General features: G+C 32.3%; 1 protein-coding gene and 1 long non-coding RNA gene across 20 annotated transcripts in view; one reads left to right on the forward strand and one right to left on the reverse strand.

Annotated features, from left to right (window-relative positions):
* The window catches only part of LOC123706823 (sodium channel protein para), a 43829-nt gene that overhangs the window by 13823 nt on the left and 5377 nt on the right, over window positions 1–24629 (reverse strand). For 10 of the 19 annotated variants that reach the window (XM_045656302.1, XM_045656289.1, XM_045656295.1 and 7 more), the window contains exons 2-15: window positions 10237–10360; window positions 9648–9754; window positions 8837–8940; window positions 7915–8094; window positions 7718–7750; window positions 6259–6414; window positions 5565–5770; window positions 4736–4864; window positions 4357–4448; window positions 3971–4183; window positions 3843–3900; window positions 2328–2472; window positions 1571–1735; window positions 1110–1421 (exon numbers count right to left, since the gene is read on the reverse strand). In XM_045656302.1, coding sequence (XP_045512258.1) covers window positions 1110–1421; window positions 1571–1735; window positions 2328–2472; window positions 3843–3900; window positions 3971–4183; window positions 4357–4448; window positions 4736–4864; window positions 5565–5770; window positions 6259–6414; window positions 7718–7750; window positions 7915–8061 — 1656 coding nt within the window. In that variant the 5' untranslated portion in view covers window positions 8062–8094; window positions 8837–8940; window positions 9648–9754; window positions 10237–10360. The remainder of the gene's footprint in view (window positions 1–1109; window positions 1422–1570; window positions 1736–2327; window positions 2473–3842; window positions 3901–3970; window positions 4184–4356; window positions 4449–4735; window positions 4865–5564; window positions 5771–6258; window positions 6415–7717; window positions 7751–7914; window positions 8095–8836; window positions 8941–9647; window positions 9755–10236; window positions 10361–24629) is intronic. The other 9 variants (XM_045656294.1, XM_045656297.1, XM_045656304.1 and 6 more) reach the window with 2 other exon arrangements.
* Window positions 20533–24182, forward strand: LOC123706825. The gene is made up of 3 exons (XR_006753431.1): window positions 20533–20583; window positions 20685–20721; window positions 24012–24182. It is a non-coding gene; the product is annotated as an uncharacterized LOC123706825 (long non-coding RNA).

Consider the following 24629-nt stretch of genomic DNA (forward strand, 5'->3'; position numbering starts at 1 on the left):
CAACAAATTGAAACAAAAATAATATCTATCTAATGCATGTTCTTAAATTACAATGTATACAAGTAATAAATATTCAGTTTCATGCCTTTATTGTGATCTGTTTGAGGATATAAGAAGAGTTAGTCGCTGCAAGCGTAATGATTGCAAAAAGTAATTTAAAATAAATAAAAAGACCATCTAATAGCATGCCTCGAAACCAAATTTTAAAGAAACCAACGTGTTCATAGAGTTAAAATAACCGTGTACTAATTTTCTTAAGAGAATAAATTAAATATTTAATAGAGAAACATTCAGATATGAAAACAAATTTAGTGTAAAAAAATTAAAAGTGTTTCTTTTGTAATTATGTGAAAAATCATATCTGCATACTTTAAGAAAATATTGACATCGAAAAAGACACACACAAAATTAAAGCTCAGCGTTAGACACATTTAAACATAATCTTTTCAACTTGATATAACATGTAACTAACTTGTGCAGAGCTATTTAAAATGTTTTTTTATTTAATATACTAATTGTAAGTGCAAAAAAGCCGAGTGATTATTATCAAGTTGAAAATAAATAACTCAGCCGACAATGATTTAATTATATATAAAAATTGAGCTCAGCGTCAAGATTAATCAATAATTAACTAAAAACCTTTATCGAGTACTACTACAAATAAAGCTCAATCTCTTAATGATTCTTCGTATCTTAATAAATAAGTTCAATAAATAATAACACCTTAAAGTATATTTTTTATCCTGATACCTTTTCGTCTTTAATATTAAGCATTAAAGATATTATAATAAAATATTTAACTTTATAGTCAGTATATGTATATCAAGATCAGTTTCTATGTATTTATTTTGTTTGAATAGATAGATAAAAATACTTTGGATCAAGTGTCTAGACTTTCATTTTTAAAACTAATAATTATTAGTTTTTTACTTTTATCTAATATTAAAATATATAACTATATACTACTACGAATTTTATTGAACCAGCACTACGTATTGTAGTAGGATTATATTTTTGGAAATCGTAAAAAATTGCCACAGTTAGCAAATTAGTTTTATAAAATAAAAATCACTGTCAGCAGAGAAATCACGCGTGACCCTTATACTCACCATGCTGACCTTCCTCTGCCGGCGTGCAGTGTCGTGGTGGGTGTCGTTGGCAGGCTTGTGCGTGGGCTGAGTGCTCACCGAATCCTGGAAGGGGTCGCTACGAAGGGACATGCGTTCCCTCGTATTGTCATCCTGATTGCCCCTCTCCTGGTTCACGAACAACTCGTAGCTCTGGCAGGAAAAGTCACTGGGAGATTTGGCAGGATGCGCTTCGGCGTATGCGGCTGCTTCCGCCGCGGCGGCTTGCTCGCGAGCGTGTTGTTCCCTCGCTTCTTGCTTATCAGCTCGAGCCGCTGCCTTTTGTTCCGCTTCCTAATGCAAAAATCAAATACCGTTTAAATTTGTACAAAGTTAAAGTTTAAATTACATTTAAAGAATAATAATATATTGCTAGATACAAAACAAAACTAAATACAAATTTAATAAATATATTTCAGTTAGATTAAATCTTGTTTGCTTACCCTTAGTGCTTCTTCTTCAGCCTGCTCTTCCTCTTCTGCTTTCTTCTGCAACTCGTCGTATGACATGGCGACGATGGCCAAGATCAAGTTGACGAGATAGAAAGACCCGAGGAAAATGATCACAACGAAGAACAGCACGTGCCATGAACCAGCAGACCTTAGAACCTGCACGTGAATAATTTCACATTACTGTGGTTGTGAGTGATCTATTGATACATTCGGTGGAGTCGCACAAGTAATGGAAAAATCTTGTATAACATTTTGTTAACGTTACATAATATATTTAAGTATTGTTTTCTATATAATATTTATTTTTATTTTTAAATTACGTAATTGAGTTATTACGTATTAAACGTAACTTAAAAAAAACACTATAGGAACCAATAAGATGGAAAAGATTATTGGTGTTTTCTCTTTCAGACTTCGTACAATTTGCTTATGGATTGTATTCCTATAATATTATTAGTAACAAGATTTAAAGCGAATTTTTGACAGCAATGGAACGTATTTTGAGTACATTTCCGATTCTTTTTTGCGAATAATATTGCCCTCTAACCTATCAGCAAACATTAGCAAAAAACGTCATTGAGCAGCAGTTAAATATCTTTAAATTTCAACAAAACAACTCATTTTTGAACTTCAGATTTAAGGACGGAATGTTATAATTGTTTTGAGCATTGTTCATTCAATTAGTTTCGTAACCTTGACCTACTTCAAAATTTAGAAAATATTCCATGCAATAATGTTATAAACTTACCAGTTGATATAAATTTTCCCAGTAATCTTGCGTCATCAATCTGAAAGCTGATAGAAACGCCCAACCGAACGTGTCGAAACTCGTGTAGCCGTAGTTTGGGTTTGGTCCGTACCCTTGTAAACATATGTAGCCTGGTTCACATGTTCTGCAAACAAAAGTAAATCGTTTTATATTCTCAAATTTACTGGAATCCTCCGAAACACAAAGACCACCATACGAGGCATGGTCGCAGTTAACCTTAGTCTGGCCTAGTTATGAAGTAACAAACTACATACAACGTTTGAGTTAGGTTTAAAGGAAAGTACTACGTAAAGTTATTTCATATTCATGGGAAATAAAAGAATCAAGCAAGGGATCGATTAGAACGTTACCGTCGGCTGATCATTTAGGTAACAAAATTAGTCAAGGAAGTATGTCTGGCCCACGTTACAATTACTCATAGGTACTTTTAAAGTACACTTATATAAACGAGTTTTAGATTTATTAATAAATCGTTTGAATGTAAAAGGCATTCATGGATATAGATTTATAAGTTGTGATTTTATAAGGTAATTACTACAACGTGGAAGCGCGAATTTCCATTCGTATCAGCGCTGTGGTGATGTAATATTGGATACCTCAATATCGTGTTCAATCCACATACAGATGAGTTACGAGTGAACATGCACTGAAAACCTACACGTCCAATTATAAACTTATAATAATAGGCCCTAATTCATATACTTTTACATTTAAACATCCTTTTTTAGGTATCTGTGTGCCCTTTTTTGGCAAAGGTGCCGTTCAAGTATTACGTAAGCATATTTACTGCAATTTATCCTCTCCTCCTTATCTTGTCAGCAAAAAAAGCTGTGTTCTCAAAATAGTACGTAAACATTTTTTGTAGGAATCCTTGAAAATGCATTTCGTTTTGAAGGTGACAAGGTGTAGGTAATATGTGTAAAAATAGTAATTAATTACTGTTGACGTAATCACCAAATAAGAAAATCAAAGAACCTCCATCCCCCCTATAGTGCCTACGTAATACATGAACAGCCCCAAAGGCGTCCTCCAAATCCCGTCATTCCTCTCTGCCCTGTGCCACACTCTGCCATGCACCACCTGCTGTTTTTTGAATTTGGTCTATCCACCTTCTAAGTTGTGTTAGTCTCTGTCTTCCTCTTTTTCGTTTGCTATACCTTGGGCACCAGTTTAGTACATTTTTGCTCCACTTTTCTGTTCCTCTTTCCATGTGCCCATTTCCTTTAGTTTATTTATTTTTATTGTTACATCTGTTACCTTAGTTTTCTTAATCTGTATTTTTTATTTTATCTATTCTGTTCTTTCTTATCATACATCGTTCCATCGATCTTTGACACACCTTTAGTTTTATATGCTGCACACGTCCCATAATAAACTTAGGGGTTTTATAATCTTTAAATAAACATAAAATACAAAACATCTCGAAATAGCAGACTAAGTTCCATTAGTCTAGACTTATAAATATACCTTATAGACACTGAACATGCAACATACCCTGCTCCTGATGAGTTCCCGCATAATGGATAGTCGTCATTTTCACTATACCAGTTCGCTAAAACAAAATATGTGAGTAAATACATATCACAATGTAAATAGATATCAGATATAAATAGATATCTTACTTTCGTTTTGACAAAATCTCTCCCAGTTCTCATCAGTCAAGTTTCCCCAACTGCCGTCTTCGGGGAATACCTTTACACATTTCTGCGTTAATACTCCCATGTAGATTTGTAGTCCCATTAACGCAAATACAGATAGGGAGAACATTGTCAAAATAATCACATCGCGAAGATTTTTCACAGACTCTATGACAGCACCAACGATAGTCTTCAACCCTGAGGAGTAATCGGACTTGTTATTTGAACATTTGAAAGGACACGCTTCAAACCTCTAGTACTTACGTAGCTCCTGAGACTTAGATATTTCATTTCAAACTGCTATAACTACTGTATCTATTTAAATTACACTAAACATATATTACTAAAATAATAGTAGCAAGTGGAATTACCCGGTACGATGGCCACAGTCTTCAGCGCTCGGAGAACTCTGAACGTTCTAAGAGCGGCCAAGTTGCCAAGATCTATGCCCATCGTCACATAACTGCAACACACACCCCACACAACGGCTAGGTTAATATAACTAACTACTTTGTCTAAACAGTTACTAGTTACAATTGTGTCACCGTCTCAACTACTTTCTGTAAATACTTTCATATTATCGCTTGGCTTCGTCTGTACAATCCTGTCTTAAATTAATCTAATTTTAATAAAAATATTTCTATACATAAATTCTATCAAGAGACATTTAAGTAAATAAACAAAATCTACATTTTAATAGTTGTTACATAATTCTACAATTTTTTTATTATAAAATTGTCTACTACTCACGCTAAAGCTATAACTACGAAGTCAAGCCAATTCCATGCATCTCTAAGGTATGTGAATGGCTGTAGAATGAAACCCCTGGCCATTACTTTCACCGCCGATTCAAACGTGTAGATTCCGGTAAAGATAACTCTGGAAAAATTCACCTCCATTGTGGGACGCTCGTAAAAATACAAAAATATTTCTCATATTCAATTATTATATGCTTTAAGTTAATCATCTAGTTGGCATCAAATATGGATTGAAAGATTCTATTAATATAGAAGTAACAATTGACTACATTCAACTAGTTCTAAATGAAGATAACATTAAAAGAGTACATACCAATGTTTTAAGTGTAAGGACACGTATGTGATTAAAGTTGACAGTTAAATAATGTAGGCTAATTTTTTACACGTCATAATTATTACAAACAGTTTTATTTGTGCTACATCACAGAATATGAGCTCACAAATGCATTCCGTTGGGTGCACTTAAAATCAAATTGTAAAACAAAAGTTTTATGATCATGTTAAGGAAAAAACATTGATTTCGCAAACGTTGTCTAGGGTTATGCAGTCAAGTTATTGATAGGACAGTGATAGTGTACAATGTTCATGTATTGCACTTGGTAAACCCGATGAGGTGTTAATAGTGTATTGCCATGGTCACATAGTAGTCGATCTAAACGCGAAAAATCTATTAGTTATACTTCTGATTATCTAAATAGTATTTATGTTACGTACTAAACTGAACGCTAATAATTTTGAATCTATCGTGCATTCTACGAAATATGATTAGATGGTATAGTCTTATAGAGTAAAAAGTAAACAAAATAAAAAATGGTACTCACTCAGTACTTTCGACGGTTGGAGTGGTCGGCATTATCATTAAGATACAATTGACAAGGATCGTTGTTATGATGAACAGAGAGAAAAGAGGGTGTACAAGTATATATATAGCGACCCTTCTTATCGGGTTGAACGGATCCAGCATCCATAACGCATCTGTCGCCGAAAATCTGAAGATATCTCTACCCTTGCTTATGACTACGAATGTCTGGAAAGAGTTATTTAAAAGTTACATGGAGAGAAATTAGTGTATCTATATACAGTTGATTTACTTTCTGAAGCTCTGATTCAGGGACAAAGACGCATTTGCAGCTACATCAATCATACACAAGGTCAGGCTGGAGTTATAAAAACCGAAATGTGTCCCATGGCATTTAAATTTTCGAAGGCAAAGTGCTTCCATGGCGTGGGGGATTATTTAGACCATAATTTTGACAACAATTATAAATAACTTAGCTATTATTTTTATTATGACATTATGATATATTATGATGCCGAATTAGGTATATATAGCGAGGTTTTTATAATTATAAACGATTTAATAGTATTAAAATTTCAAATCTTGAAATTTTCAATTCACGTATTTATGGATGATACATCATAGACATTTGAAACTATTTATTGATTTGTGTATATTCCAAACTATTCATATCGCTCCCACAACTGAGGATAATAATAAAATATTAAACTGCTTACGGTTTGATTGTGGTAGAATGGATCAATGTCTTCGAGAGGCGTGGAGGAAAGTTCAGCGGGGAAGGATCCCTGCATCCGTACGGGCAGGGGTAGACCCTGCTCGAGGGTCGCGTCCGGTTGAGGACCTTCGTCTTCGTCCTCGTCATCGTAACGCACCTATATCACTCCAAACATGTCAAAATGTGTCTAAATTCCGACATAAGAGCGTCATCACATAAGCAAGCTATTTTATAATTCCTATAAATGTATCAAGTGCAGATTATCAGCGCTCATGCATGATCACGCTCTTATATTAGAGGTAGGTATATTTCGCCTTACTAACTCAATATGCAAGATTTCTACGAACGGCGTTGTAATAATAATAATACTGTTGTCATTTAAAAAGTTTGAACAATAAGGAGTTTCAGCAACGAGTATTATTACGATAATTGAGCATGTCTTGTGCGCTGTAAGCTGTTTTCATTATGATACTGCTGTCTGTGTATTCATGATGCGTTTGTTTGCCAAACTAGAAGCGTATTGCATAACGTTCCCCGCTATTGTGTTACCAATCCGAATTGTTCTGGTTTTATTAGAATTCTTTGGTCATATATTTCCAAGTCTTGATTAATACTGTAGGGTAAATATATCATAATCGTTTCAGATGACCCAAAATAGGTATTGTATATGATATTTGAACTTGGTGATTATTTACATTTTTCAAAATTTTATTAAATTTGTATCATACCCAGCGTACATACATACACAAGATTATAATTATTAAAACGAAATCACTTGTTCTTCTACTGTGTTCTTTTAATTACTAATTAAGGGCTGATAGCTGTTAACGGTTTAGTGAAATACTCGTACAAGGCAATGTCGGATGGCGTCAAAATAGGGGGTCGTCGGTTGCACTAAACTAGCCAGGTTAGACCTACATGACCGCAGCCAATGAAGTGGCAATCATGAGCCAATCGTGTGCAATGCATGATAGGGTGATTCTATTGTGGTTGTGTTTCTTTACGTTGGTGACATTTTATGTGCTTTAACCTAATTTTCACTCGAGGATCACATGGTTTATTCAAGGTATTAAGCTAGTCGTTTAGGTCCGCAGGGGCTTTTATCTAGAGTTAGGTTTTTACAGACTAGGGTTACTCTGTATGGCATATTTTTGTATTTGTATATAATAATGTTCATGATACTTTGCAAAGTAATAAGAAGCTTTTAACTTCTAAGGTTAGCTGTCACTAAGCCGTCACAGCAAAAATTGGTTTTCTTGAACAGATACGATTTTGCCGAAAGCGATGTGTTCGTAATGCTTTTAATGCGATTAATATGCGAGATCAGAATGCAAGGCAAGTTATCGCGTTACGCCAATAGATGTAACTATTCTTAAATTAATTTCTAATGAGGCGATAACTTGCTGAAATCCGCTAAAACGAGCCGTAAAAAGGTAAAAGGGGCAAGCAAGCAATCTTACTTCTTTTTTCTTTTTCGTCCGCCCCAAATCGGTCTGGAATAGTTTAAAAATTCGTCAGGCGTATATATTCTTCAAAGTTAAGTTGAGTGTGCTTCATAACCTATACGTAACTGTTGTAAAGTATGGCAAATTGTATGTTTGTATGGCGGCACTAGACATGTTAGCACACTCATAGCGATACGCGAAATAGTGTTTACCTCGCCTTCAGCTCGTTTCTTTTCGAGTTCTTTTTGCTTGGCATGCTCCTCAGCTATGCGGGCTTCGATAACGGCCAATGACTCTCTAGTGAAAGGTCGGAACAAACTTTGTTCTTCCTCGCTGATCGAGTCCAAGTCTTCGGACATTGTCTATCGAACTCCCACTGAGTGAACTGCCTACTGAAAGTAAAATTTATATTAGCTAATTAAAATTACAATCCTTGCAAACTTTTTTGTTTTTGTTGTTATACAGTAAAACAAGCTTGCCTTGCTTGCTTGAAGTAAATAAAGTGTAAATTCTCATACGTTTCAAAACATATACTTCAATGTATATATTAATTAGACATTGTTAAGACAATGAGTCGACCACATGGCGCTGTTTGAGTGCAATTTATTTTATGAGTACAATCATAAAAAGGATTTCCTAATCAAGTCATTTCCATTATAAGATCCATTATACTCGGGTTACGTTCTTAATGGCATTAAGTGCCAATTTTCAACACAAATGCTACATATGATACATGTTTTTATACGTATATATTATTTATTACTGTTTACGACGACATTGTTTAGAATGAGTATGTTGGTTATATTGACCAAAATCAAAGGTCCCGACGGGTAAAAGTACTTAACAACAACGTCATCGGCTGTTACGACTATCGGTTTTTACGACCAAATATGAGCAGTAACTTCGATGTCGTTATAACAGATTTTGACTGTATTTATATATATAACGCAAGTGCCTGTAAATTAATTTTAGAACCAATATAACGTAAACCTAAATTTAACAAGAAGATAACGAACTTATTCTAAATAGGACGGCACGGCTCGCACAAGCTTGAGAACCAGAAGAAGAGAGCGGCAATATCATTTAACCACCTTTTACCCCTTTGCCACCTGTTCTACAAGAAGAAGCAGTTACCTGCTAACAGTGAATGGGCGGGTGTGTATGGTAGGGGAAGCGCGAGCGACACCTCTCCCTGCGCCCGCGATCCTCCGCCAGCCACCTGCGGGCCGAACGCCCTTCTGCACCGCAACAGTTATTTATGAAATTGTTAGTAGATATAATTGTAGTATTGTCTTTTGTTAACATGGCTTTTACACATTAAAACAACAATTTTTAAACGGATTGAAGCTATGTATTATTATTATAAACTTATAATTATTTACATAATTTTAAATTTTCCGACGTTTCGCGTGCTTTACAGCGTGCGTGGTCACGGTGACTGAAGACAAAAGGTGTTGAATGTCAAGAGTATCACAGCTGTAGAGAAAGTTGTGTTATCTGTATTTATATCCCCGGACATACCAACTCGATACCGACTTCAACCCATTTAAAAAGTGTTTTCTTAAGGTATAATTGTATTATATTGACGAATATTTTATTATATGTTATACGTTCCATGTATTTTTTGAGTATTCTAAATTTTTAACCCTTGTTCATTAAAATTCAACCAAATAAACTAAAAATATTAATAACTAAGTAGTCTCATTCTAAAAGAAATCATTAGCAGACGATCTACTAACTACTTATACTAATAACAGCCGTTTTCAGATCTAAGAACTTCTTACAACTAATGTGTTTCTTACAAAACTCTGATGTGAACCTATTTAGGATATTGTAATTTCATTGTCGTTAAGAATGATGCCTTTGGAAATAAATACAATTATACTAATACTAATAACTACATTAAGCCAGAAAAATATTTATATAAAAAACTCAATAAATGTACCTGTCGTCCACGAGAGCAGTGTGGTCGCGGCTGCCAGTGAGATGAAAGTTACCACGTAATCGCTGATAGGGACAGCCAGCAAACGAGCGAGATTTTTCATGTCCGACCTAAACATAGATAACACCGTAATTATCATATAAGTTATATAGCCTCTGTGTGCATATACTACGAACATATGGTATATACAGATATATACTAGTTAAATTTAGTCTTCATAAGTAAATGTTAAATTGACTGTTACTGTTATGTGTTTATTAGTAAAATAATAATAACAAATAAAAAAAAGTCCCCGTAGCTAGCCCCTACGGCGTAGCCCGAAGTAGAACCACTGACGTAGGGAGTTTTATTATTAAATATTTGTGTAAACCCTTAGTTTATCTCTACACTCACTTGTTATTTTTTACGTAATGTATTTTTATAAAAAAGGAGTAAGCCTTGGGCTTAAATGTAAAGGAAATTCTACTTTGTTTTACTGGTGTGGTGGTGTGTAATAAATAAATTAAAAATATATTTACGAGTATAGTTCTTAATATTTTTTAGTATTCCAACACTTTTGGCTTTTTAGGCTAAACAGAATATAATATCTAACCGTATAATAATCCTAGGCGCGTTGTGGTTCAGAGGGCGCGCCGGGTGGTGGCCGCGTCGCGAGCAATGCGCGCGCGCTCCTCACTGCAGCGTCGGCGCGCGTGCATCTGCGTCTTACCGCCTAGCTGTCGAAACAATTACAATTAAAGTCTGGTTATGTAAAATTAAAGTAACCATTTATTTTAAGAAATTATTCCAATTGAAAATATTCCAAATACAATACGAAAATTGTTACAAAGAAATAGAACGATTGTCAAATATGACAGAAAAGGGCAACAACGAGCAATTACGATTCATATTTCCTACACGACATGTACACATGTCCTTGTGTATGAACATGTCTACATGTGTACAGGTATTTTGAATAATACACTTTCAAATGACCTCATCATATACTAAACAAATAAGAAAGCTTTCAGTGAAGTGGAAATTACTCAGTATTATGAAAATTTATTCAGTGACTAATGATAAATCAATACTTTCATAAAAATATACTTAAATCCAAATCCGATATATATTGTCAATACTTTTGTTATACTTATAAATGTTTAATTTATTGTTTATTAATCTTTAATAGGAATTACATTTGTATACAATAGAAACCTTTGTTCAAGAAAATTGTTGACCATCGCAATAGCAATTAGCATCTATAAGTATGAAAAAGACACAATTTATACTAAATAAACAGAAACTAAAACTTTGTGGCTTCAAAGCCTACATCCTTAAAGACCGGCACTAAACACTGATTTATATGTAATAAAGTCAATAAGTAATTTATATGGATTCTTGAATTATTCTTTACCCTGTTCCACGAGAAAAAATTACATTATTTCACTGCGTAAAGTATGAATATTAAATTTGTTCATTTTTTATTCTAATCATTTTTTTAGAATTGTTATACGTTTATTAAAAGATTTATTATTTCACTGAAAGATTATTATTATACATATTTCACTGTTATTAGATATACAAACAAGAAATGGAGTTCAACTAGAGTTTATACCTTCCTATTAATTATCTTTTCTCTACTACGAAAAGATAATAGGGTAAATAAGAAACATTATAATTTAAAATATATTAATGGTTTTTGTATTCGGTTATTTGGAGGAATTTATGATGTGCTCCAATTGCGTGTTATAAATTTTACTAATTTTAAACCAATTTAACACAACGAAGCATACATTTTGTTAGCTGTCGTCGGGAGTTATTTTATTATATGTTAAATATATTGTATGTTTACAAGTTTTAAGGGTACCGATGCTGAGAAAACTATATTCTTCATTTTTTATGTATTTTAATCAATAAATTTTTAGTTTTATAATTGTAATTTAATTGTATAACCATTGTCACAGCCATAGGGCCCCAGTATATCCGTAAAGACGTATACAGAATGCTTAACGAAGATATAGGTATATAGATAGGTTATCATTCAACGCTATAATATAATTTAGAAGGAATTTATTTAATATATTTGTCTATATAGGGATATTATCGTGTATAACTATATAAAGGTTTTTCGATGTACACTTCTTCAGACCGATTCCGCTGCTGAAGCTATATTGAGACTCGCTATATACGTGGGAAATAATATAGCGTACAAGAGGGTGAGTAGACACAAGTGCACTATCAATTCCAAAGCTCGGATATGACAGACATGACCATGAGATCAGGTATTATATTTTTCTTAGAAAATATTTTTATATTTTTCGATTCCACTTGGGATTATGGCCGACACTTGAATACCAGTTTACTAGTAGAATAGTACATAGTATATATACAACATAGTTTTATTTTATAAATAAAAGACATGTACAAATGCCTAAATCTTATAATAATAGCCTCTTTAGAGTTCACGTTAATAAAACTCAATGCTCAATAGAATTCAAGTCCCGCTATTGGAAAATGACTTTTCCAATGAAGCGAGTCTATTTCCATTCTCGTAGCGTTTCATTCAGGGTTGAAAACTGACACTGATGCAATTTTCCGCTTTCCGAGAAACACATTGGTTGTACATTTTCAAATACGTGACAGTGGTAATATTATGAATTTAAACTGTAACTCAGTGGTTAATATAAGAGATTGTATGTTTATTTTAAACGTTTTTTGTATGTTAATTGAATTTATACGATTGTATCAGTTAATTCAGATAGCCTTATGTAAACTTCTTATAAAAACCTGCTTTAATAGCCTTAATTGATTATAATGTATTATTTAAAAGATAATGAGTAAATATTAAAGTATAATCTACATTATTTGAAAGCACAGATGAAGTAATGGTCTCCATGTTCGAATATAATTTGTAAATCATTTATACGGGCTAAGCTTAGAAATTTTATCTTTCATTTATACAACGCTGGCTTGAAATTAATTTAAATCAAGAACGCATTCAGGACTTTCAAAAACCTTTTTCAGCTTTCATAAATATCTAGCTTTTATTTATTTTACTCGTTATAATTAACCAGTCGTAGTTACTAAATAGACTTCGCCTTTGTACGGTTAAGCATAATAGTAGTTCATATTTTCAGGACACCTCTAATTTAAATTCTTCACGAATACACCGCTACTTATTCAGAGCTTGATATATTCGGTAGTGAATTGATCACTATTAGGCTATTTCTTACTACTTAAAAAAATTGTTAAATTGGAATTTTTATTTTTTGTAAAATTTATGTTGACCGTAATTGTGATGTAGGTGTATTAGTCTTAGAGTTTGAATGTTTAAGTACTGGCAGGCAAATCTTGCCACATGTGAAAAAAAAAAGTGTTTTATGAATACGTACTGTCTAGACACGACCAGTGAAATATCCTGGGGTTTAACACCAGCATTCAATAATTTATTAAAAAAAGATTAAGATAATTTCCGTCAATGAGGTCTTCAAGCAAAATTGTTTTTAGTATGAAGCACGAGGATGTCACAAGACATCATTAGGTACAAATCTGTGATATTTTTGTGTTATTATATCTTTTTAGAGGTTCCACTAGCACTTAACGAAATTCTATTTGTATCGTATATGAAAATAAATATTTATAGCTACTAATATTAATAGCAAATCTTATCTGCTAAATTAACGACAGTCTTATTAACATATAATATTCAACTTGTATAGGTATCTCCTTGATCATGACTGCCTTCAATCACTCGAAAAGTGGTATTATCTAAATAGTATCATTATTAATATTTTGCAATTGCAATTGCAACTACACAGCCCAAATATTATCTATTTGAACTACCAGCAAGAGATTGCTTGTTAGCGAAAACTGGCCTTTACAGTGTTGTTTTATGTCTGAATTATTTTTTAATGTATTGTAATAGTCTTAACAAATAAAGTTCTCATTAGCATTCTATTAGTTAAATACGCTTTATCTTAAATAATATCTTGTTAAGTTAAATTAAGAAGCACAAAAGCTAATTCAAGGGTGCGACCGAAGTAGGCACGACATAACATGCAGATTGTCCGCAAAACCTGCAATTGGCAAAACAGACGGCGCATGCGTGAAATACTTTAGTAAAAAGATTCTTTATTTTGCTGTTAATTATTAATGTTGACGATTTACTTTTGAGCGAGCCTTAAACCGTTTTTCTATTATATCATTTGTCTATGCTATGAGCTTCATTAGTGAATATAAAAGTTAATACCTGTTTGCGGGTGCACTTTATTTCTGCCAATAAAAACAATTTAATATTGTAAGTAAGTAATTATATATGTATAGGAATAGCTATCATTTTCACAACCAACCAGCCCAGTGCTAGTCTCAGAGCAATGACCTCGCCTTTAACCTATCCATTCCATCCATCCTATTCCACATCGTATCGCGTTGGTTATCTAATATTCCGCAGACGGAGTGGCGGCTCAGGTTATACTGAATTACATTGTAGCTAGCTATCTATATACCACAAGAAACCTAAGCACGTATTTAAGATTGTTATGTGGAAAGAATATGTAAATGTACAAAACTTTAAATCAATTAATTACCTTTAAATAAACAAAAAAACAACTTTAAAAGTCAATATACTAGGCCAATATAAAAGAAAACATACTTTAAAGTTGGTATTACGAAAATATACTAGAATAATGAATATTTGTAAAAAGACCTTTAAATCAAAGGGCATATAGAACAGAGACAAGATAAAATGACTCAGGGCGGCAATTGTAAGAGAAAATATAGGTCAAGGATTCACGTGAAAGTGATGAGAATTTCTGAACGATGTGGCATTCAATAAAGCAGATTCGAGTCTTGCGCAGACAGTCTTTTATTAGGCAAACAAGCAAGCTTTAAAAAACTCGCTTCGGAAAACAATAGATCTATGTGCTCTTTATACATTTTGCGCTTCAAGATGTTTCGATGCCAAGAGTTCAGGATCATTAATGTCTATGATATTTCTGTTCGATTGTTATTTATTTGATATAATAAAATTTATTACACTAGTCCAAAGTAATATAAGAACAATGTTAATTTTAGAACAAAGGATACTTACGAATATTCAGATAGTGTTAATATATACCATTACTAATACTGAAGCATTCTTTAATTTAATTATATATTTTAAAAATACAACTATATTATTAATTAAAGTAACAATTACAAACTATGTATTAATAAAAGGTCAAATTAAACTAAAATTCTTATGTTCTATAATTAAAAATCAAAGCTTTATTTATTAATAATAACTCAAGGTAAATCTTACGCTAGCTATTAGTTGGTCTGAAACAACAACTAATGGTACTATATGAGTAAAAAGTCAGCTTACATAAGTCAACCACGCACCCGCAAGCGCACTGGTACACTGTGAATGGAATAAACGTATCAGATTGACGTATAGTCATAAGTCACAGTTAGCTTCAAGTTTGACTGAATTAATTATGCTATGTTAAAAACGGTTTTTGTCATACAGGAGTCAAAGTTTGCGGGACTTCCTCAATAATAACCTTATAATCCTACCTACCTAGCTCAATAAGTCAGTCATCTTATCTCCTGTTTCTTCAGAACCTTTTTTTATCTCAATTAATATATCTATTGAAAATATTTTAATTGGCTACATATATGTCACAGAGATTCTCAAAAAAGAACTGGGAATTAATGAAAGTATGAAGTCATTATGGAAGTTCATATCTTCGTCTCAAAGAATAACAACGATAAAATCTTTCAATATGCAGCGGAAAGCCTCTCACGGCCTCTACTTACAAGTGGCATTTAGTTCACAAAAGAATGTGAAATTTTTCCAAGATCATCTCTTGATTTTAAATACCTCTAAAGTCTTATACTTACTCAAATTTTTCTCAAAATTCGAGGTCGTTTTTAAAAGTCTTTGTGTTTCGGTAACCTATTGTTTCAAAAGTAAATTTATATTTTCGTTGATTTGCCAATAACGCTTAATAATGACATATTTAGGAAAAAATCTGTGTTACTCATAATGTACAGCTATAAAAAGTAAAATTATGTTTTTCTACGTTTATTGATTTGCAATGTGACATGAAAATGATAACTGATATGACAAAACAATTATTTGAGGAGTTCTAGAGGAGCTACAGAAAAAACTGATTTGGTTTAACGTCATTAAGAACGTAGCAATACATTAACGAAATATATTATGTATTATTTGGTATATTCTTCAATTTATCAAAAGCTTACACATAACATTCGGTCGTTGCCAAAATATTTTATGACTCAACTTAAATCTAGGCTGAATACGAAATTGCCGTCGCTACTTGAGCACGGTCGATCCACTGACGGCTATGAAAAATACTTTATTAAAACCTTGTGCCAATTTAGTTTTTAAACGTTATCTGCAGGTACTAAAAACCCGCATTTCTACAAATAATAGTTATCCACACAAAGGTATAAAACCTTTTGTTCTTTGTAATGAAAAGTAATTAATTAATTTGATCTGACATCTGAGTAGCGGCATGAAGACTAACAAAAAAAAAGTATTATAATTCATGTATTCAAGTTATAATCTCACCTGAGCAATGAAAAATACCAACTTCGTAGAAGACTTGAAAGCATTTCGTTTGACGCGCTAGAATACGGATCTAATACCTCAGCCCTTGAAGTATTAAACATATATGTGTTGGAAACTCATTGGAGTCTAGTTTCAAGTTTGACGTTCGTACACAAAAGCGGTTGGCATTTGATGTCCGTAACTAGAACGTAACCACAAGGCATCCATGCGATCGCACAGGCTGGCAAAGCGATCGATTGCTACGACCCGGTCAACAGTACAGCCTTTTCTGACCCCTTCTCCCAATCGATATGAAATTTACTTCATTGATAGTATCTTTAGTCGACGAATTAAGGCAATGGTTATTTATTACAATGTATTTTCAAAATAGGCTTGCTGGAAATACTTAATCTTAAAATAGTCCACGGATTATGAAAATCATTATGGCTAGTTAATATTACGTGTCTACGCAGTATTAGCGTTGTACCAAACGCACCCAGATTAAAGAAATCTCGTAATCATACACACTATTTAAACAACTGTAAAACAGTGTTTACAAAATGTTTATACGTTGTCGTTTTCTAAATGTCATATTATTCCTGTGTATATTTTCGTTTAAATAATGAATCCACACGAGCAATAAAAGCATTAAAGAGATGTATGCCTAAATGATATAAATAAGGATAGTTTTATGAGACGATTGTATTTTGAATGGTTCCTTTCGTATTAGAATAGAACCCCGGATTTGTCAAATAAGAATAAAAGGCGTACCGAATTTGTTTTGACGTATATGTCGTGTGATTAAATAATCACAGTTAAAATGAGTGTCAATTATGGGAGTAAACGCTAGCTCTACTTAGGAATTCAACCAAAAGCCCTTATTTCGTGATTATATTCTATTGAAAAGAAGATACAGTCATATTAAATTTCTAACAGAGCTTAGAGCTTTCCAAGTTCATATTGTTACGGACATAACCTTTGTAAAATCTGATACGACAAAAGAGTTCTTCACCTTAATCACTTGTTCTTGAGTCTTGGTCGTCTTGAGACAATACAAAGTCAGGTGTAATGCCCTGATTTTACAAGTACTTCATTTTAATCGCAAGATGGTGTAACTATTGAAACCATTTAAACATAATTTGACAAAAATGCAGGTACACAATCATTAAATGCACTGTTTTATTAATACTATTTTTGTTTACACGTCTAATAAAAATTGAACTTTGCCACGATTTAAATTAACGTGCTTATTCCCTACGCGGCGATGATATTTGAATGTCATATAAGACAGTGCAAGGCGAATTTCAACTATGTATTTCGTTTCACTTGGTTACACGTAAGCCTGACTCCAATATGTATCGCAAATAAACAGCTGGAAAAAATCTACAATTAATCTTGTAATGTCCTAAGACGATTACTCCGGTAACATTCATTTATCATGAATTAAATCAGAGACAACAGTAACTATGGATTACAGCTTATCGCAAAAATGACCTTCAGGCTTTGAAATTGATATCATTCAACCGATACCTTCATTTACCCTTTTAAACGTAATTTCCACCCCTTTTTACATCAAATGTCCTGTACGGGTTTCGATAGTTAAAATTATGTTACTTTTTTATTTTTATAGTTTGCAAATGAACTATTTGTTTATATCTATTTAGCATTTCAAACACAATAGGCTTGTTTGTATTCGACAGTAAGGAATGAGAAAAGTAAGTCATTCATTGTTATTTAGCAGATAATTGGAAACTAAACATTGGAAACACATTATTAAAGTCCTTTGCTAGACAGCAAATATGTAGTCTAATTATTTTATTTCACTGCGACGTTAGTCTGTTGTTATGTAAGCTGATTATATATTTTCTAGTCAATTCTGTTTGAAGTGCATTTATCGCATGGTTATATACGGATTATCCACGTTAAATCACTATTGAAAATTGTATTAAATTAATTTAAAATCATTTTATGAAATATGAATCGTGAAATATTCTGATACCTATTCTATACGCACATATTTTAAACTATAATTATGAAATGAGCATTTTTAGATATTAAAAGCATTTTACATTACGGATACAATAGTTATTATATATCGTATAGAAATACCATTTAAAATATTTACTTTATTTCTATATAAAATTAAATTATGTTTAGTGCCCTGTTTTAACTAAATTAAAGCAGTCTCTTTTAATTACAGTGAAAACACAATTTGACAGAAAGAGACGAAAGAGTTATTAAGTTAAAAGAGTGCAAGTAGATTTAATGAATAACGAGGTCTACTTTGTTTTAATATTGTAATTACGTATCGTGCCAAGATTAAAGACATTTGTATTAATGTTTAAAGACATTCAGAATATAAGCAAGTTTTAAACATAATTCTAGATAAATTAAAGCGTTTTACAAAATCAATACTGTTATTACAGTAATTATTTTGTTAAAATTAATTCCTTTAATTTATGAATTAATTAGCAGTCAATTTATACCCATATTTCGTAATAATGAGTACTTCATAAATGCCGGGAAAATAGTGATAAAGTACCCTTTTCCGCAAAGGTCAGAGCGATAAACATTTTTGCAGGATTTTCGATTTACGTGGGTCAAATGACAAGAGTTATACGGTCTATTGTTAGTGTTCGAAATTGGACTTAACAAATATATTGTTATGGAATAAATATTACTATAAAATAATAATAAATCAAAGCAATGCCAACACAAGAAAAAACTGAGCTGTACATAAAAATAATTACTGCGTGTGCCTGGGTATCCGGAAGCTATATCCAGAATGCCCTCGGTAAAATACTATGCGCTGATTCGGCTGTCGCGTGTCAGTATAAAAAAAAGAAATCCAATAATCGCTCAGACTAAGACTAGCACTTACCAACAACGGTGGTGTGTCTCACTCCCTTAAATAATTATGGTAAATAGAATGCGGTACGGAACGCGGTCTACACTCAATGCGCACGCGACAGCGGTTAAAATTTTTCGATATCATTCTTGCGCCATTATGCCGGAACGCCATCTACCGTCTCCGGTTCGCGAGTCAAAGTCAAAATCGACAATTGTCATCTTTCTTTGAATGACACCGATTTAGCGCAAAAAATAAAAATTCGATTCGTAAACATCATAATTTCTTATTCTACATTGCTTAATAGATAAATAATACACATAGATAAATAAAGACGAGATTTATATATTTTTTCTTAAGATGTCAATTGCTAAGTGATCACTATATATTCATGATAATCACGTGACTACGTGGACCTTACCATTACAAAACATAGTTTATGGTTTAAGTTAGGATATATCATTATTATAATTTGTGTATAAAAATATAATTTTGAAACCTGTAATCACGATCTATTTTTAGGAGCAAACTGGCAAATACAATAAATTATATAAAAAGACAAACTTAACTAAGAAACCTAAATCATATAATTTAACAGGCTTCATGTGTCTCTTTTTATCACAACATCTACATAATTTAATAGAAAGAGACGAAAAATTACTTTAGTTAAGAAAATGCAATTTAATTGATTTAGTTTTAAGAATAATAACATTGTATTGTCTTTTGTTAAAATAGCTTTTACACATTAAGAAAAACGCTTTTTGAACGGATAGTCACCGTGACCACGCACGCTGAAAAGCACGCGAAACGTCGGTAAAAAATTTAAAATTATTTATTTTATTTATTTATTTACACTTCGTTACACTACAAAATAAAAATAAAAATTAACATAATTAAATCAAAAGGAGGGCAACTGGCGGCCTTATCGCTTACGAGCGATCTCTTCCATGCAACCACTGTAATAACCACCAAATTATGTAAATAATTATAAGTTTTAATAATAAAACATAGCTTTTACCCGTTCAAAAATGGTTTTGCTTAATTTTAACATTGCTTTCTTATGACAGGTCGTATTAATAAAAAAGGATTATGTAACTATAAATGTAATGTAAGATTCTTTAAACAGCAATAAAACCTTTATTTTATTCCATAGTATCTTTTATAAGTTATGAAATGAAATGTCAATATACAACTCAGCGAAGCCTACAAGACAGGCGTTCTATTATACAATTTGTAAATGAACGGCTAGACTGATGTTTTTTAATAGTTAATTATTTTTTATTAATTAATTTATTTAAGTATTATCCCATTCCAAACCAATTTCAAATCATAAAAATTGATCTGGCTGTTCTTGAATTACTAATGGTGCAACTAACACGACTTGTTAAATATCATCGTTGTTTTTGTAAGGTTATAAACGTGATTTAATATCCGTGTTTGCAATGCCCTCTGTATTACTCAATGTGCTATTTCTTAGTTTTCAGGGGAGCTGCGTTTTCCAGTATTAGTGACAATTGTATGATACGTGGGACTCCTTCCAGGCTCTGATACTCAGCAGAGTAAGCAATAATACAAATAAGTTCTCTTTATAATTTTTAATAATACTCGATATCAGTCAAAAACAAAATGTCAGGGTCGTAAAAACAAAATTTGCTTTCAGAGCTATCTTACGAGGTCAAGATGAGCTCCTGGCCAGGGTAAGATCCTTCCATTAATATTTTACAAGGGAGACGCACATTCTTGTTTATCTTATATGGAATAAGAGTTCTAATTACTCAGCGCGATGGATTAATTTTACATCCTTGCTTTGTCACTTAAATATAAGTGCAATAATCACAATTACTTACAAAATATTTTTTCAATCACGAAAATAACCAAAAGTATATGAATTGAGTGTTTATAAAACTTGCACGGCATGGGATATTTTATTTTTTCTATCGCATTAATTTTGCTGTATAAAAGGAATAAAATGCCAGTTTACATGCCTTATAGCCATGAAAATTAATATAAGCTTACAGCCGATTTTCAACATTAATTATAACTTATGAATAATGTATGAAAATAACCCCATTTGGTAGTTGTTGACAAACGTTCGGCCCTTACGTGAAAGAGAGTTTGATCTGTATAAACACATCGAATGATTAGCATTAAAATATATTTCAAAATGAGGGCATTATATCGTACCGCACTAATTTAATCACAGCGTGATGGTATAATATATAATATAATATAAATATTTTCATTTTCAACCATTGGGTCCGAATTTTTATGAGAGATGGATCAAACAGATGCTTACTTAGAATTGTTCAGTGGGAAGGAAAAGAAGAGGACGCCCATGAGAAACCTGGAAACTTAAAATAAAAGAGATAGCGTTTGAAGAATAGTAGCGCATAGGAGACAAGTGGAAGAATCTGAATTTTGCCTTCACTCCGTCGGAGATCGTGTACTAATATTAAATACAATAATAACACAAACTAATGTTATGCCTAATAAATACAGATAGAGAAGAGAAAAGAAATCCGACAATATTCAATTCTGGCAATGCACTCACTGACTCAAAGCCATCAAAAGCTCATTCTTAATGGTGTTACACAATACATGTGATATCGAAGAAGATACTAATCACAATTCCCTGTGTACACCTGCCCATATTGTTGACCTAGTTTCTTCACCGCAATGTTCCGATCGGAAAAACAGCGGAATTTACGGAATCTGCATTCTTTAATTATGCACCCTTTGGTAGCTGTCTGAGCATGTACTCGAGCAGGCTTTGATCTCTATACATATTATGACTTTACTTTCTCATAAAAGCCGCCAAAACAGGAAAAAGGGACACATTTCTGCATTTATTTTTCATTTTTAGTGTACTGTAAAAATAGAAGAAACATTTATTATATGAAGGTAGCCAGTCGTAGCTGGCGTAGAAGTATTACATTTTTTTATTTATTAAATTATGTATTATTGTATTGAGTGGGTTATATAAAAAGTATTTAAAATGTATAAATTCTACAAGGTGATAGAGAATAACTCGGTTTTAAGCTTTCGCTTTTGCTTTCTTACACCCCTGGGTATGAATACATTATTTTAATTGTCGAATAACTCATACGTCATACTGACCTACATTAAACAAAGAACAATGTTATTGTAGTTACAACCAAAAAGGTTAAATAATTTCCGTTTAAGCTTTTTATTCTAATTCTAAACTAAATAACCTACGGCTTTCATAATAACATGATTTATTAGCGATTGTATTTCAGTATATTAAAAAACTTATTTATGGCAACATCTGGAATTGCGAAATAATATAAATATCAAGTAAAATTTTGCTTTGCACGCTTTGAAATCGTGGACACCACAATGCTAAAACCTACCTCGCATAAAACCAATTGAAACTCCGTTTTAAGAAATATAACATGCTAGATTTGAGCAGCCTTATTGTACCTCGGAAGCCAGACTGATGCAGCATATTACTACTAAGAAACGCTGCGAGCATTAAGGTTGATCTGCTACAAGGGATTATTTTTGTGTTTAATTTTATCCTATAATATTGATTAACAATTCGCTCAGCTATCCAACTTTAAACTAAGTTTTAATTCTTTTGGAAAAATATTTTATTGAATCATTTTATTGACAAGGAAGTTGAAACAATAAGTTTAATACAGGAGCAAAAATGTAATAGTATAAAACTGGTAAACTACTCATTTGCATTATTGAAAATAATTGCAAAAATATCTATCATATAAAGAAACAAGTGTAAGCGAAACTACCACATTCATTTTATTTAAAAACGCACTGATATAGTATTTTAGAGATAATAATTTTGTAACCATAATGTATCTTTGTAAGCAAAGTAGATACTTCAGTATTTCTATCACCATAATATTTGTCGAAACTGCTTAGGAAACACGTCCGTCACGTAAAAGAAAGTTCTACATGCATAGATTTTATTTTGATAGAGAACTTCTGAGATGTGTCCAGATGTACTTCAATTTAAAGTAATCTATTATTAGATCACGTAACAACACAGTTCACTGGTTCAATACTAATAATGTTATGATACGACTTATGGAGTGAATGTGAAATAACAATAATTAGGCAACACAAAATATGAGAAACAAATAAGGGAGCTTTGTTTGTTTAACTTAGCTTTAGTATAAAGTTAGAAAAATGCAGATTGTCACTCAAGTCACTGACATATCTTTTACGCTGCTTAAGCATTATAAAGAGGCTTGTCAACTTAGCGACGAGAATACATCTTATCTTGTCTTTCTTAGTTATTTTAATAGCATTATATCTTTGGTAAAATCATAAGTAGCTGTAGTAACACATAACGACGAGAGTGTATGGTAAATATTGCGAGATTGGAAATAAAGATTTGAGACTCAGTCATTCGATAACGCGAGTTATCACTCCCGTCAAAAAGTACTACGTGTAAAGGTAGCGCTAAATGCTGACTCTGAATTCTACAATAGAATTGTAGATAATGGATGACAGTGATATCTACCTACTGCTTTAAAAACTAACTTATATATACCAGCTAACTCAACGAAGCCTAGCAGACAACTTTTGAACAGATTGCGATTATAAATTTAATTCAGTTTGATTTTTTTATTAGGATAATAAATATAAAATAAAAAAACAAAGATTTCAACCGGTCAACGTCAATAGCAACGTTATGCAGTATTAAAAAATATATTCACAATATTATATGAGCTGTGTCTAGGCGTTATATTATACAATTTGTAAATGAACGGCTAGACTGATGTTTTTTAATAGTTAATTATTTTTTAATAATATAATTTATTTAAGTATTATCCCATTCCAAACCAATTTCAAATCATAAAAATTGATCTGGCTGTTCTTGAATTACTAATGGTGCAACTAACACGACTAGTTAAATATCATCGTTGTTTTTGTAAGGTTATAAACGTGATTTAATATCCGTGTTTGCAATGCCCTCTGTATTACTCAATGTGCTATTTCTTAGTTTTCAGGGGAGCTGCGTTTTCCAGTATTAGTGACAATTGTATGATACGTGGGACACCTTCCAGGCTCTGATACTCAGCAGAGTAAGCAATAACTAGTGAAACATTTTGGTTACTATCAACACAGCCGCATTGCAGAGGTCTTCAGGGTCGTTCACATTGATTGAGGACTCACGGGCAGAGCATTGTCATCTATTTGAAATAATTAAAAAACAGTGAAATTAAACTGTTTTTTTAACAGTTATCAAAAAAACGGCGTAGGACGAAAGGAATAGACAAGAAACTCTCCGCTATTCTTGTTCCACGAGCTTTTTGTTTTAGACATTTTTTGTTCTCATGACATTTTGAAGCAATTAATCCTTGAAGTGAAAATAAATAAAAATCATCAGTTTTTAATGTTTAGTAGTTCAGGAGTATCTTCACTGAACTTGGAACTAATTGCGTATTTTACGTAATAGGGCATGCTTGGCTTGCCTGGGAACGAAATTGCGTTCTTTCCAGTAATTTTCATATAAAAATCATACTTGATAGAAAGTTAAACAATAAAATTTACATTTAACTACCTCCAGTATTAAGAAGTATCTTCCTCATACATTTACTTTGTTTCTGATTTATAAAGA

Source organism: Pieris brassicae, chromosome 3 (genome assembly GCF_905147105.1).
Source record: "Pieris brassicae chromosome 3, ilPieBrab1.1, whole genome shotgun sequence".
NCBI lineage: Eukaryota > Metazoa > Arthropoda > Insecta > Lepidoptera > Pieridae > Pieris > Pieris brassicae.